Source organism: Neofelis nebulosa, chromosome 7 (assembly GCF_028018385.1).
Source record: "Neofelis nebulosa isolate mNeoNeb1 chromosome 7, mNeoNeb1.pri, whole genome shotgun sequence".
Lineage (NCBI taxonomy): Eukaryota > Metazoa > Chordata > Mammalia > Carnivora > Felidae > Neofelis > Neofelis nebulosa.
The window spans coordinates 146,294,835-146,310,624 of record NC_080788.1 but is presented as its reverse complement, the minus strand read 5'-3'; the positions used below and the strand labels follow the sequence as shown (position 1 = coordinate 146,310,624).

The 15,790-nt window shown below is 45.1% G+C and overlaps 1 protein-coding gene across 14 annotated transcripts in view; it reads right to left on the bottom strand.

The window, feature by feature from the left end:
• Window positions 1-97: 97 nt before the first annotated feature.
• Window positions 98-15,790, bottom strand: part of MARK3 (microtubule affinity regulating kinase 3) — a 113,906-nt gene continuing 98,213 nt past the window's right edge. For 9 of the 14 annotated variants that reach the window (XM_058740373.1, XM_058740376.1, XM_058740384.1 and 6 more), the window contains 4 exons: window positions 9,480-9,737; window positions 4,630-4,656; window positions 3,301-3,345; window positions 98-643 (listed from right to left, as the gene is read on the bottom strand). In XM_058740373.1, coding sequence (XP_058596356.1) covers window positions 298-643; window positions 3,301-3,345; window positions 4,630-4,656; window positions 9,480-9,737 — 676 coding nt within the window. In that variant the 3' untranslated portion in view covers window positions 98-297. The remainder of the gene's footprint in view (window positions 644-3,300; window positions 3,346-4,629; window positions 4,657-9,479; window positions 9,738-15,790) is intronic. The other 5 variants (XM_058740374.1, XM_058740379.1, XM_058740378.1 and 2 more) reach the window with 3 other exon arrangements.

Here is a 15,790-nt window from a genome sequence, read left to right as displayed (position 1 = left end):
TCACACGCACAGTCCACGCTCACACCACACAGACAGGAGGCCCGTGGCGATGATGTCACACGCTGACTTTCAGGGCAATGGAAATAAGACAGAGGGCACGCGTGTCACACATCTTTAATGTAGTGCATTCGTAGAAAAAAGGCCAGCTTCCGCTCCCAGGCGTGCTCTCGTCCTTATATTTTAATATCATGATTTAGAAGATGCAGACGTTATTACCTAAATATTACTCTATACATTTCCATCAGTGTTCAGGAAAACACTTTAAATTGCTACTTAATTTACACCGTAATTACTGGGTTACAGCTTTAGCTCGTTGGCAATTTTGGAAGCAATATTCTTGAAAGCTATGGATGTCCCTGATATCCGCTTAAACCGGACCCCGTTCAGAGACAGTCTTGGCAGCTTGCACACCTCCATCTCCCACTGCACGAGGTTCTCCGCGTGCCCATCACCGTGGACACAGAAGAGTAGGAAGCGTTCTCTCTGCTCATAGTCGCAGTTATTGGCATCCAGCACTTTGCGGATCTCCCGCATCATGTCACTGGGGTCCATGGAACTAGTGGTTTTCATGCTCCAGGTAAAGCGCAGGGAGCGAGGTTTTGCTTCTTTGTTTTCCTCCTTTTGCTCAGCAGATACGTTGCGACTGAAATGCACAGTAGCAGGTTTATTTTTAATTGCACAGAAAAACCAACCTTTTCTGTTACAGCTAGCTCATAATCATAGCATGACTGACCTCCACATTTTTCTTGCACAGGCTCACATCTGATTATCTGTTCCTTTACGGAGAAGTATTCATCTACCACCCACCCCCGGACTCCCTTCCAAATCATAACCCATACAGGCAAAATTCTACCTGGCTGTAAAATCTTCATCAGCCATCTATATTTAATAAAATTAAGAAAATAATTTGTGAAACAGAATCCTTGGAGATCAGCAAATCACATGGCACAGCGCCTCTCCAAAAGCCCAGCTCTCCCCTCCAGGCTGACTGCAGGCAGCAAGGAGCCGAAAGGGCCCCCCAGAGGCCCAGCTCAGGGAGGATGGGTCGGCAGGCCAGTGGTACCACTTTTCTTTTAATTCAGCTCATCATGACCTTTCGCTGGAGATGGTACTCAGGATAGCCAGTGACTCCACATGGTTCAAAATCACTTTCCTTGCAAATGGCCCCCCCCATGCTGAGTACACAGCTGGGTGCGGGGTGGGCTGTTCTCAGTTCCCTCCGCCCACCTGAGTATTTTTCCATTTTGTTAAAATTCTGATGTCACAGTTAAAAATAATTCTTAGATGACATTATCTTACTACTGAAACAGGAAAATGAAACATTAAAGCTTATGTGCTGCTGAGCACTGAAACCACCGGTGTGAATGCAAGCTGTATCGATGCACAGAGTATAAGCTGTGGTCCCAACATCTAAGAGGTGATGTCATAGCAGGGTCCCAGGCACAATTCTCTTGGGAACCCCAAGACCAGGTGTCTACTATCCTGCCGCTCCCCAGCATTTAATCATTGCCACAAACCCGTTATTTACACTCTCACGTGTACATCTGAATGTTTCAATTAGGAAGGTGAACACCTAACACTCTTGTGTATTAAAAACACCCTGCACGTGCATGATAAATACACTTAACCCAATGGCAAAATTGGCAAATTCATCAAAGCTGAGGGTTTGGGGCTATAGGTTTTACTTTAGATACAGCTGCCAGGCTGCTGGTAAAATATTCAATTTGGTTCACACCCACTAAAGTTGATCAGGAGCTTCCTGTGTATAAAATGCTGTTTTAGGGGCGCCTGGGTGGCGCAGTCGTTTAAGCGTCCGACTTCAGCCAGGTCACGATCTCGCGGTCCGTGAGTTCGAGCCCCGCGTCAGGCTCTGGGCTGATGGCTCGGAGCCTGGAGCCTGTTTCCGATTCTGTGTCTCCCTCTCTCTCTGCCCCTCCCCCGTTCATGCTCTGTCTCTCTCTGTCCCAAAAATAAATAAAAAACGTTAAAAAAAAAAAACTTTAAAAAAAAAAATGCTGTTTTAGGTACTAAATAGGTTACAAAAATGAGCAAAAGCTCTCAAGCTGAGTTGGGGTTGAGGGAGGGAAGACTGCAACCTTAGGAAATAGCACTAGCACAGGAAAGGTATGAGCACACCATGAGGGGGCGGGGGCAGAAAAGACAGGGAGGGCCCTCTAAAGGGAGGAGGGCGGGGAAATGAGGAAATGGGTTCCAGGAGGGAGGGGCATCTGGGAAGAGCTACCAAGAGCCCATAGAATTCCAATACAACGGGGGTGGGGAAGGTGAGATCATGTGCTGAGCAGAGGGAGTATCATAAGCAAAGGCAAGGAGGTGTGGAAAGCACAGAATGTGTTTAGGGTATAATCAAGTGTGCAGATGGACTGGAACTGGGGGCACAGCATCACCCCCACAACAGCCGCTGAGTACTTGCGGGAAGCAAATAGGACAGCTGGAGCCTGCTTGAGGCTGGGATGGGCAGGCCTGGGGTGGGAGTGCTGCCAGGCCGTCATCCGGGCACTCTGCCTCAGCCGCGGTGGGGAGGGTGGGGGACGCCAGGGCTGCTGAGGCCACCCAGGGTGGGTCAGGTAATGGGGCCCCTGTAACTTTTCATTCAGAAAAGTCACATGATCAGAGCTGGGCTTCAGAAAGAGCAGAAAGAGAGCAAATGGGTTAACGGGGACCCAAAACAGCATGGTGGTGACTGGTATGGAATGAGCCCGAGTAGAAAAGACCCAGAACCATGGCAGCCTACCTGGGCCTATCTGGCGAACTCCCCCACCCCCGGACTTGTGTAATGAAATAGAAAATGATCTACAAAATGTAAAAACAAAACATCTGACTACATAATTGTTCTTCAAAAAAACCCATCTAATTTAAAATATGAAAATTCAACTCCATATTCTGCTTTCATTCCTTGAGAGCAGGATGGTGCAGGAGTCATGGACACAGCAAGAGTGCTCCTACTGACTCCCAGAGCTCACTTCAGGCCATCAGCCCCCAGGCAGGAGGGCGGCATATTTTAGCACCCAAATGCCCAGTGGAAGCCCAGTGGAAAGGCTGGACCTGGAAGGCTTTCACCAGTGGGCAGCCATGGCGCTCTGGCGCCCTCAAGTGGCCACTAGGAGGTGGCAGCAGCGACAGGCTCCTGCTTCACAAACCTTATACAACGGGACTCTGCCAAGCAATCCCTACATTGAGAGCAGGGATCTGATGCGGGATAGTCAGAAAAGAGCATCGTCTCTGCCACAGACACGAGGTAAATACCTATAAAATATTTTAAGTAAAAATCATTCCCCTCACCTTGAGCCCTCATATCTCCCGTTCCTCTCATATTCAGTTGGAAGCCTCAACGAACAGAATGCAGAAGCACAGAGAAATGGGAAAGAGAAAAGAAATCTTACAGACCGATACACGACCACCCACATACAAACACAGACGTCATAATATGAACAAATCCAAAGTACTTGGGGTCACCAGCCAACTCTTGTTCAGCTCGTAGTCTCCCAGGGGTGACCGGCCCAGGCCGCTGTTCTCTGTGCGAGCTGGCAGGTAGGCTGGGAGGCCGACCGCGCACCGGGCATCTCTGCCTGGCTCTGGAATTGGATGTCTGCTGACTTTTTAATACCTCCCCCAAAGGGTAATGGTTTTTAACTAAAAGGAAATGAATTCTATCAGTTAAATCCTATATTCAACTACAAAATTTTCTGCCCGAGGAAAAATTTGGCAACTGGGAAGATTAAAATCATGGAGTGGAATTTCCCATAGGAGGAAAGCACTCTTCCCAGTTTTTGATAAAGAGCTCACGTTCACACAGCCTTTCAGTGACCCACTGATTTCATCAACATAGAAAAAAAATCCATAGCCTGGCTTTCTGGACACACGGAGGCCAAATGGCAGATTTTCTACCTCATTATGTGTGTGTTGTTAGTCTCCTGACTCGTTATCATCAAAACATATTCACCTGGTAGGAATATGATTTCTTATAGTGCTTTAAGTAAAAGTGATGAGGCACACTTTCTTCAGTGGTTGGTGGAAAGTGGCTTTTAGAATACTACTCTTCAACTCTCTGAAAATATTAAAGCATTTCTGCTCTACAGCTGCCCACATCTTAGTTTCTAAAAACCTCAAACTAAATGAGGCTGTAGGTTTGAATTTTATGCTTGTTTCCCCCATAAAAATATTAGCTAATTTCCCGGTCATTTTAAAGCCTTCTGCAGATTCAATCCTTCATGAAATAAAAAATGGCAACAGTTACCACTTACCTTCTGCATGCCTGAGGCCAACCATTAATTGTACATTAATATTACTGAACATTGCATTCTTCAAACAGAAGCATGCTAAGTGTTATTAGTATGAAGACAGAATTATTTGGATGCTAAATAATTCTACCAAAGAAAAGACAATGCACAGAGCATGCACAGGCCTGTTGTTATGTGGGCGCCTGACAGAGTCAATCTACTTCTTTCCGAGGCTCCTTACAAAGAAGTAAGTATGTAGTTCTCAGCAGAAAGTTTAGTTTTTAAGAAACAAAACAAAACAAAAACAAGGCTAGAAAGCCAAACCTGATGTTAATTGCAGGAGCCATTTTGGGGTAAGGATTGAAAAATAATGTGTATATATAAATCCTACCTTTTGATAAACCTGAATGACATGTTTCTAAAAGAAATTAAGCCAAAAACAAAATTAACAAAAATGACTTGCACAAATTAAATAGAAAATCTAGTCAATTATAGAGAGAAAGAAAAACAACAAAACAGGGCTCCTCTTCTGTCCAATGAACGATGAAACAGTGACATTTGTTGAAAAAGTAAAATTACAGGTAATCGAGTACATGATCTTTTAATTTTCTAGAAATATAAAAAAATCTGTCCTTGTAAGAAAAAATTTAGCAGTAAATATTGACATTAGCTGTAATTAAATTTAAAGGTTCTTCAGATGGATAGACTTTAAGATAATAAAATCCAACATTCCATGTTAAAGAAATGACTTAAGTCATGTGCAATATACTATAGTAATAAAGTAACATTTCTTGATTCTCTTCAGAATATTCTATGAACAAAAATCTCACCTTCTATACAACATTGAAAAGTTCATTTTAAAATGTTCAACCATTAAGAGAACCATTACTTATTTCAGGAAGACGATTTAAACATTAACAGAATGTCTGTTACAGTGGTATCACATAAATCACTTCTTAATAAAACAGTAAGTTACTGCGGTTTAAAATGAAGTGGACTTTTCAGAGTTTTAGACAGCAAAATGAATGGAAACAAAATGGTAACAACGGGGTTTCATGTTTATGTTCTGTGTAATAAACTGGAATAACTGTATTTAGAAGTAACTTTGCTCATTAAAACTTAAGGAGATGCTGAGGTTGTACTGAACAGAATCTGACAAAAGAAATTCCAAACTACCCATCAGACTTGTACGATCATGTGGTCAGCATTCCTGGGCGAGCGCAGGCTGGCCTTGTCAAACCATTTCTGAAACTTCCCAGTTCTGTGACTGAACACAGAATTCAGTCTGAGTGAATGAAGTAACGAATTCCGTGGATCGGTTTTTCTAATACTGGTAACTTTGACGTTGCTTCAGATGCTGCCCAATTAAAAAACAGCTAACTACTGTAGGTAACAGCCAACCACTTCATAATCAGATCAGAAGTGGTCCACAGAGGGGTTATATGCAGCAGAGAAGATCATGCATGTGACAGGATTTTGTAAATAATTAAGCACTACATAATAAGGCAGCATTATTCAAAAGATTATTTTAGTTGAAAATTGATTAAAAGGCCTTTCGGTATTTTCACTTCCCAATTTTCTGCCTGAGAAAGGTCAGGGTTATTGGTCAAGCACCCAACTGCTTTTCCTCGCTTTTTCAGCCACGAATCCCTGAGGTATAAAGAGGAGGAGCAGCGGGACTGAGGCTCTCTACTCCTGCCAGGCCCCGCGGACCAGCGCACGGCACACAGAGGCACCTACATCATGCCTGGGCTGTTCTGCCTATAGGGTAGGAGTGACCCTGAGAACCCTAAGCAGGCCAGGCCTGGCCCCAGGAGAGGGAAGCCTTGCTCCTTCTGACTACAAATGGCTTCCGAGGTTGGAGAGCACACAGCTCTCCAAAGCCACACGTACCCAGGGCAGAGTCAGAGCCAAGAGCAGAACACAGGCTTCCTGGCGGCGGATCTCCTCCCACCAGATCTGACCAGGTCTCCGACGCAGCACCTGAGTGAGAACACCTGAGCCTCTTTTGGGCACCAGGACTCTGATCTTAGCATTTATTGTCAGGGGAGGATAAGCAGCCGACGCTGACAGCAGCAGCAAGAAGAAACGGACCACCGCTAAAGTACAGTAACCAGGGAAGACTACAGACCTCAGTTTGCAAACTTTAACAAACAGAAGACTACCTTTCTGTAAATCTTTCGGGGGGGAAATTGCCTGAAAATGTAAAGTAAGATGACCCCTGAGACTTTTTTTTTTTTAATTAAACCAAGAAATCTGTCTCCAATTTTAATTGAAATGCATGAAATACACTAAATTAGAGAATGAGGGACAAGGATTCCAGCCTGCACTATCCTTGACCGTTCTGCTCTGCAGGGCAGCACACGCAGTGTGCCCTGGAGGGCCTCTTCTGGAGGCACCTTTCTTGGCTCAGCATTTTTTGGCTGTAGAATCTTCAACATGTGCCTTAAACTCTCTGAATCTCATCTCCAGCTTGTTCTACACAACAGTAAGAGTATCCACTACACAAGGTGGACGGTGGAGATGACGTGAGTATGTGAGAATGTGTTTGTATGTATGTGACACATGCATGTTTATCAATGAGAAACAAGTATAGCTCTATACATCTAAGGACGCTTATCTACCTTAACTGAGCACACAGGAAAAATACAGCACAGAGGCAACAATCAGGGGTGCCCAGCTGGCTCAGTAGGAAGAGCACGTGACTGCTGATCTTGGGGTTGTTGAGTCTGAGCCCCACGTTGGCGGTAGAGATTACTTAAAAATAAAATCTTTTTTTTTTTTTTAATGTTTATTTATTTTTGAAGGAGAGAGAGATTGAGAGAGAGAGAGAGAGAGAGAGAGAGAGAGAGAGAGAGAGTGAGTGACAGTGTCAGCAGGGAGGGGCACAGAGAGAGAGGGAGACACAAAATCCGAAGCAGGCTCCAGGCTCCGAGCTGTCAGCACAGAGACTGATGTGGGGCTTGAACCCAAGAACTGTGAGATCATGACCTGAGCCAAAGTCAGACACTTAACTGACTGAGCCACTCAAGTGCCCCAAGATATTTTTTTTAAGTTTATCTATGTACTTATTTTGAGAGAGAGAGAGAGAGAGAGAGAGAGAGAGAGAGAGAGAGCATGAGAGGGGAGGGGCCGAGAGAGAGGGGGACAGAGAATACCAAGCAGGCTCCATGCTGTCAGCACAGAGCCTGATGTGGGGCTCGAACTCACCATGAGATCGTGACCTGAGGTGAGATCAAGAGTTGGATGCTTAACTGACTGAGCCACCCAGGTGCCCCGCCATCCCCCAGATTTTATTTCTAAGTAATTCCTTCACCTAACGTGGGGCCTGAACTCACATCCCCAAGATCAAGAGTCTCGTGCTCTACTGGGGTGCCTGGGTGGCTCAGTCGGTTAAGTGTCCGACTTCGGCTCAGGTCACGATCTCACAGTCTGTGAGTTCGAGTCCCGCGTTGGGCTCTGGGCTGACGGCTCAGAGCCTGGAGCCTGCTTCAGATTCTGTGTCTCCCTCTCTCTCTCCCCCTCCCCTGTTCATGCTCTGTCTCTCTCTGTCTCAAAAATAAGTAAACGTTAAAAAAAAAAAAATTAGAGTCTCGTGCTCTACTGACTGAGCCAGCCAGGAGCCTCTGACATATGATGTTTTACCTAAAGAGCCCATCACAAACCAAAGTGTAAAGACACAGAACTAGCTGACCTGTAACTAGATCTCAGACACACCTGACTGATGCATATCCCCTCTGCACTCAGGGCTCTTACAGGGCAAAATACCCGTCGACATGAAGCTCAGTCGGGAAGGCAAACAGCCAGGTGAATGATACCAGGCTCCGTCTCCTACCACCCAAGTTTTGGAAACAGATTCCATTTCAGCCTAGTCCATAATGAAGCAACTAGGGGACAGGGAGGCCTGGGACAGGCCATGGGATGATCCTAAAAACAAGGAATGAATTATTCTGGGATCAGCAGACTGTTCCTGGATTGAGCTCCCTGCTTCTTTTACTGGTCACGAGTGGGTGCCCCAAACTTGGCAAAGTCCTTTAGACCACTCTGCCCAGTTTGGAAAAGGGGGTCTCAGCAAAGGAGCCGAGAAGAGAACAAGAGGCCGCTCTAACTTCTGGCACCTATCTGGCCTCCAGCCGATGATAAGAGACAGCAGAAGTCCTCCTAACTTGGTAGCCATGTCCTGACAATAAGCAGAGTACCCAGAGAAAGACTAAAAATACTAAAAGAACATAAAAATACTGGACGAATTAAGGAGACTGAAAATGCGGTATTTGGCTTACAGGTTAAATTCCAAAAATGGAAGGAAACACAGCAGGCAGCTGGTGAGCCACAGGGGGCGCCAGCTAGTTCAGGCTTGGAGAAGACCCCACTGTTGTTCTGAGTAAAATACAGATGAAAAGAGGGTCTGCAGCGGGCAAAGCGGCAGGATGCCTTGGACGTACTAATCCTCGGTGAAGCTCAGTGTCGAAGAAATCTCTCCTGGGAGTCCTGAAAGTGCAGGGGCCCTTAGTCTCCTGAGTGTGGGCCCAGCTGGCGGTGCCTCGGCCTATGTGTTTATGGTGCAAAGGGGCACTTCCTCCTCTCATAGCCATCAGTGATTCTAGGCCTTTGCAGCCTCCAGATGAGGTTATGGAAATAAAGTTCAAAACACTTCAAGGGAAAAAGTACCACATGAAGGATTTTATACACAAGCAGATTTACTAGATCTTGGTGAGAATAAATCAGGAATTTTATCCGCCAAACTGTACCGTTTAAGCAAGTTACTTTGTTCTTACTATAACTTACTGAGACCAAGAGAGAACAGTTTTTAAGATTTAGACCCTAAGAAGCTTAGTGCTCCTCAGAGATGCTGGCACGACAGGAGAGAAGAGAGGTCTCTCTCCTCTGCGTCCAGGCTGGCCGCACAGCACACTGTCTTCCTCGGGGACGGCTTCCGAAGTGCCAGCTTGCACTAAGCTGCAGTAACCATGCATGTAGGCAGATGTGTGATCAAGAGAACAGTAATTAAACAGAACGACAACCTCCCAAGTGCTAGAGGGACTTCTGATGTCGGGAAGACTCTGAGCTCTGTAATTCCTATTCTAAAAGGTTTTAAAGTATAAAGTTCTATATATAAACCAGAAAAACACGAGCTAAAGACAAAGTGGACAGTATTTGGGCAGCCGCGTCACACGACAGAGAAGACGTTTCTCCTTTTGCTCTTACGTTGGCTGCAAACAACCAGCACCACCTGGCACTTACCTCCTTGTGAGTTTTGAAGTTAATTTACTAAAAAGATTAGTGGAGCCTCGGCTCCGAGTCTGCGACAGTGGTGTGGCTTCGTGGGACAGGCTGGGCGAGGCAGGTGGGCCGTTATACGTGGCGGTCCGCCGCTCCCGGGGCTGCCCGTGGAAAGTGCTGCGGCTGGCGGTGCCCCGCGGGAAGCGGAGCCGGTCTGGGGTGGCTGCGCTGCTGACACTGTGCGTTGAAGCAACGGGAGTCCTCGGATCAGGAATAGTGCTAGTAGGGCAGAACAGAACAGACTCACTCTCACTGTCACGTGGCTGGCAAAAGCCCAGCTGTGTGGCAAACATGGCGCACGACAATCCACAATATCCCAAAAGACACCTTTTATCCTCAGTGGACAAAATCAGTTCTAATAAATCTAGACCCAAGGCGGTATTTTATAGAACTCAGGACCAAAAGGCAAGTTAAATAGGAAAGGGTATCAAATAGATGGCATATAATGAGACAGAGCCTCGTGGGGTTTAAGGGAATAGGTCGTACATATTTTCAAGGACAAGATTAATGCAGGGAAATTCTTTTTTTTTTTTTTTAATTTATTTTTTATTTTTTAATATATGAAATTTACTGTCAAATTGGTTTCCATACAACACCCAGTGCTCATCCCAAAAGGTGCCCTCCTCAATACCCATCACCCACCCTGCCCTCCCTCCCACCCCCCATCAACCCTCAGTTTGTTCTCAGTTTTTAACAGTCTCTTATGCTTTGGCTCTCTCCCACTCTAACCTCTTTTTTTTTTTTTTTTCTCCTTCCCCTCCCCTATGGGTATCTGTTACGTTTCTCAGGATCCACATAAGAGTGAAACCATATGGTATCTGTCTTTTTCTGTATGGCTTATTTCACTTAGCATCACACTCTCCAGTTCCATCCACGTTGCTACAAAAGGCCATACTTCATTTTTTCTCATTGCCACGTAGTATTCCATTGTGTATATAAACCACGATTTCTTTATCCATTCATCAGTTGATGGACATTTAGGCTCTTTCCATAATTTGACTATTGTTGAGAGTGCTGCTATAAACATTGGGGTACAAGTGCCCCTATGCATCAGTACTCCTGTATCCCTTGGATAAATTCCTAGCAGTGCTATTGCTGGGTCATAGGGTAGGTCTATTTTTAATTTTCTGAGGAACCTCCACACTGCTTTCCAGAGCGGCTGCACCAATTTGCATTCCCACCAACAGTAATGCAGGGAAATTCTACGACACAGAATGGCTAACTCAAGCTTTTTCCCTTTGCTTCCCTCCTCAAAGTGCTTATGTGCGAGAACCCTGCCCCTGTGAAAGAAAGAAACATGAAATGAACAGGCAACTAAAAAGTTTTAGAGACATACAAATGGCATGTTTCCTGTGAAATTCCACATGCTAAGAGCACTGTGAAGAGGAAGGGGATTTCTTACGCCTTCTGTAGTATGCAAAGGCACAGATGACCAAGGACACCGTGACACAGGATGTGCTTAACTAAAACCACACACAGGAAGAACACCTGTGGACAACAGATAGTAACACATCGCGGACTATAAAATCCACAGCACAGAATGAAGCAGCGGTGGGTACACATTAGTTTCACAAGGAATGTGCACTTTTCTTACACAGCCTCACATTTCCCTCCTTCACTGTCTATTGGAGGTACCATCATCGGAGGGGTGCCCATAGGCTGGCATGGACATCGACCTGATGTCTCACCCACTGAGGCAGGGCTAGCTGCAGAAGCGAACACTTCTGTCAGGCTGGGAGGGGGGTTGGGATCAGGCAGAGGCAGAAACAACAATATGATGGCACAGTGACAGAAAAAGTTATCTGCTATTTAAAGCACACACCTTCCTCTTAACCTTGTTTTGGGGATTCTGTAGCAATTACTGACCTGTAGCTGCCTTTCCCCACCCCACCCCACCCCCCCGCAAATAAAGTAAAAGATTTATTAGCCTTTTAAAAAAGTGTTTATTTATTTTTGAGAGAGAGAGAGAGAGGCAGAGAGAAGGAGACACAGAATCCGAAGCAGGCTCCAGGATCTGAGCTATCAGCACACAGCCCGATGTGGGGCTCAAACTCACAAATTGTGAGATCATGACCTGAGCTGAAGTCTGACACTTAACTGACTGAGCCACACATGCGCCCCAAGCTATATTAGCTTTAAAGGGGGGGGGGGGGGGGGATGACATCTTACTTGTTTGAATAGTTAGGTGAGGGGGCAACGTTTTCTGAGCTGTGTACAAAATAAAGCCTTTCCTAAAAGAGATGTCTCCATTCAAACCGAACTGGTTGAGTGAATCTATAATATGAGCACACCTTGCTTTCGGCCTGTTCTCCAAACACACAGACATATTTTAAATGGACTAGTAAAATGACACATATAGTAATTAGTTGCTATTTATCAAAGTGTCCTATGCTGTTTCAAGATAGATGAGAATCTTCCTACGCAAAGGACATTCACTTCTTTATAAACAACAGTCAAAATTCTTAAAGGGTCAACAGAACCCCTTTTTTCAAGGCAGGAAAACTATTAAGAGTAAATTAACTGTTTGCAGACAGAGGAAAAGAATGATGGACATGGCTGGATGCCTGCAGCTTCCCCCCGGCACAGAGAGATGAGCCGCGCCCTGGCCACTCTGCTTTAATTCCAGCTCAAGTCATCTTGCCCTTGGAGCTCCGAAGAGGCAGTTTTTCTCCTTGCAGGAGAGCCGGGGACTCAGGACTCGGATCCCGTGTGTCAGTCTGCATATTCCCCCCCCATCTACCCCAGGGTCTCTGCACCTCTCCCCTTCTCTCCCACACGGACCTATACCTCAGTGCCTGTCTTGGCTACACACTTCCCAACCTGTCCAACATATAGCCATGAACGTCCCAAAATGCAAACCTGACCTTGTCACTCATCAACTTACAGTCTTTCAAAAGCATGCTGCATCTTCAGGACAGACTTCAAATTCCTCACCCTGGCATCCCGGTCACACCCTCAGGTACCCACAGCCCAGCGGCGCCAAGCTGTATCTCCAGGTTCTACCTTCTACTGTCACCTCTGGGACTTGACTTTCTGGAGCTCCTAATGATGTGCAATCCCTTGGTCATGCATCAGGTCAAATAACTTTCACAGGAACTATTCTCTGTGCCTGGAGTGCAGGCACCTATTTTCATCAAAATTCAACCCAGAGGTCATCCTCTCCCATCAGGAGTTTATCATTCCCATTTTGTACTGAGTATGTGCCCCTGCCACCCTGTGCTACCCCAGTGACCTTTCCCTGATAGAGTGTCCTGGAAGCGTGGTGCTCAATGAATGCTCTCCCGAGAAGTTAATGAACTGGAGTTCTTACAGTCCTGACACTGGGGGGAGGATGGGAACTTTATAATAAATTGCTCAAGATTTGTGTGTCCCTGCATTTCTGTTTGAGAATTCTGTCTTCTGACTTGGGAGAATGGCTCTAATATAGTCCAAGAACTGAAAATGAGTACCTTATAAAGATAAAAAGAGATTCAGTTTTGTGTTTTTGCCACTCGGCACCTATTTTTTATCCTGTGGCAACGACACTTGAATTCTGCTATTAGGGAAGCAAGTTCCTAGGCTCTGGATGTCAATGACTCCACCCCAGGGTTTCCCAGCCACCCTGGTCAGTGACAGACTTAGAGACAGGCACATGGCCAAAGCCAGACCAACACAGACCCAGAGATAGCTGCAGGGCTTCTGTCTGAGCAGGGCTGAGTGTGGGAAGATGCCAAGTCTGATGCTGTGAGCCCAACAGGGGAACCACTACAGAGGAAGCAGAAGTAGGAGATGGACCCTGACTCTATTCCTAGACATTTTTAGTTGTAGGAAATCAAATATGCCCTTTTGAATTTAAGCTTGTTTGGACTGGGTTCCTGTGATGCAGCACAGAGTCCTAAATGATTCAACTCTTTTTTTTTTTTTTTTTAAATATTTATTTTTTGGAGAGTACAAGTGGGGGAGGGGGCAGAAAGGAGACAGAAGAATATGAAGCGGGCTCTGCACTGATGGGCCGACAGCAACGAGCCCCATGTGGGGCTTGAACTCACAAACTGCGAGACCATGATCTGAGCTGAAGTCGGACGCTCAACCGACTGAGCCACCCAGCTGTCCCTTCAACTCTGTTTAAAAAAATTTTTTTTTAACGTTTTTTAAATTTATTTTTGAGACAGAGAGAGACAGAGCATGAACGGGGGAGGGTCACAGAGAGAGGGAGACACAGAATCTGAAACAGGCTCCAGGCTCTGAGCTGTCAGCCCAGAGCCCGACGCGGGGCTTGAACTCATGGACCGCGAGATCGTGACCTGAGCCGAAGTCGGACGCCTAACCGACCAAGCCACCCAGGCGCCCCCTTCAACTCTGTTTAAAGACTAGTCAAGTGCAGTAGTGAGAAGTAAGGAGAAAGAGTAGAACAAGGAATGATTCAACTATCTGAAGACAGGCTTGCTAGTTTCTTATACATAGACATACATACATATATGTAAATACACACTTTATTTTTTAAGAAGTTACATTACAGCTATTATGACTGTCTTTTGTGCTCTATTACCTGCTTAGGGCAGGTCAAGGGTCAATATGCTTGATGCCTCTGACCAGCTGCTGACATTCTCTTGCCCACATTAGAAGCTGGGATCAACAGGTGCATTAAAAGCAAGGGAAGAAGGGAAGACAGGGTTATCTGTTTCCTTCCCTGGAGAATACAAAAGATCCCAAAGACTCAGAAGAAGGCAAGGGCTTTTCGTCAGCATATAGAGCAGAAGACGCTTGATCTACTCCTCCTGAGACACACTGCTTTGTAGGCTGCCCAGCACAGGCAAGATCCACAGGGCACAGAAGCATAGCAAGACCGGACAGACACTTCACAGCAAAGAAACTGACCCTTCTCAGAGACCTTCCTAAAAAGGAAGTGTAAATCGATATTTTCATTATAAATTATTAAGTTTTTTGACACAATAATCCTAAATGCAATTAAATGAATTATTTTAGAAACTTAATCCTAACTGCTTTGTACTTACGTCTGACTATCTTTTTTCTAAAATTCTAATCCACTTACGGTGACTAAAGGACAGGTATTTTCTACTTTTTCAAATGTTTATTTATTTTGAGAGAGAGGGAAAACGCACACATACAAGCAGGGGAAAGACAAGAGAGAGAGAATCCCAAGCAGGCTCTGTGCTGTCAGCGTGGAGCCCAACATGGGGCTCGACCCCACGAATTTTGAGATCATGATTTGAGCCGAGACCAAGAGCTGGATGCTTAACCAACTGAGCCACCCAGGCTCCCCAAGGACAGGTATTTTCAATTTGACAGGACATCTCTCCCACAGCCGAACATTCTGACATGAAATGTTCTGGGTGCTGATTCAAACTATACTCAGTGACTGGGAAAAAGCAAAATTAAAAGTAAAGATGCATGTGTGAACTGTGATCACACTTTCTCTGCTCAATCCCTGTGCCTTGATGCATGACAAATGGATAAAATAATAGAGCCATTTTACACTTATAAAATCTTATCTAGAATATCAAATGCCTAAAATTTATTTGAAAAGATTCTGTTGGGGCGCCTGGGTAGCTCAGTCAGTTGAGTGTCTGATTTCAGCCCAGGTCACGATCTCATGGTTTATGAGTTTGAGCCCCAACGTCGGGTTCTGTGCTGCGCTGGCAGGGTGGAGTCTGCTTGGGATTCTCTCTTTCTCTCTGCCCCTCCCCAACTTGCATGCTCTCTAAAAATAAATAAACTTAAAAAAAAGATTCTGTTCTGTTGTGCTTTATTATAACCATATCACACTCCTTCTTCGGGGGTATTCAAATGAATACATTTTCAACAGTCTTTTTTTTTAAACAGCCTTCTGTAACTATCTAGAAGCATATGAAAAAGCAGGGCAGAGTCCATGCTATTTGTGTCGGTTAGCAAAATTACTAAGTTAAAAAGTCAGTGTAAACTCAGAAAATTTTTTACATTCCCATCAGAATGGTTTATTACCAGTACTTCGATAAGCTAGTTTTTTGTTAAGCATTATGTGTCAGTGCCTGTGCTCAGTGGTTTAAGACTCATTATAAAAATCTACGTGATTCTGACGGAATCTTACAACTGACGATGTAATTACACTTTCTCATGCCTACTTTATACTGACTGTTAGTCAATTTGAAATTGGGCCATCTTCAGAGTCTGCCATCAAAAGAAGGTAGAATAATTATACCAGAACATGTAGCAGAAAATAAGCTGGACTTCAGCATGCCTGGTGTCAAAACAACAGTCTTCCTTAGAAACTACTCACATGTGCTCAAGCCAAA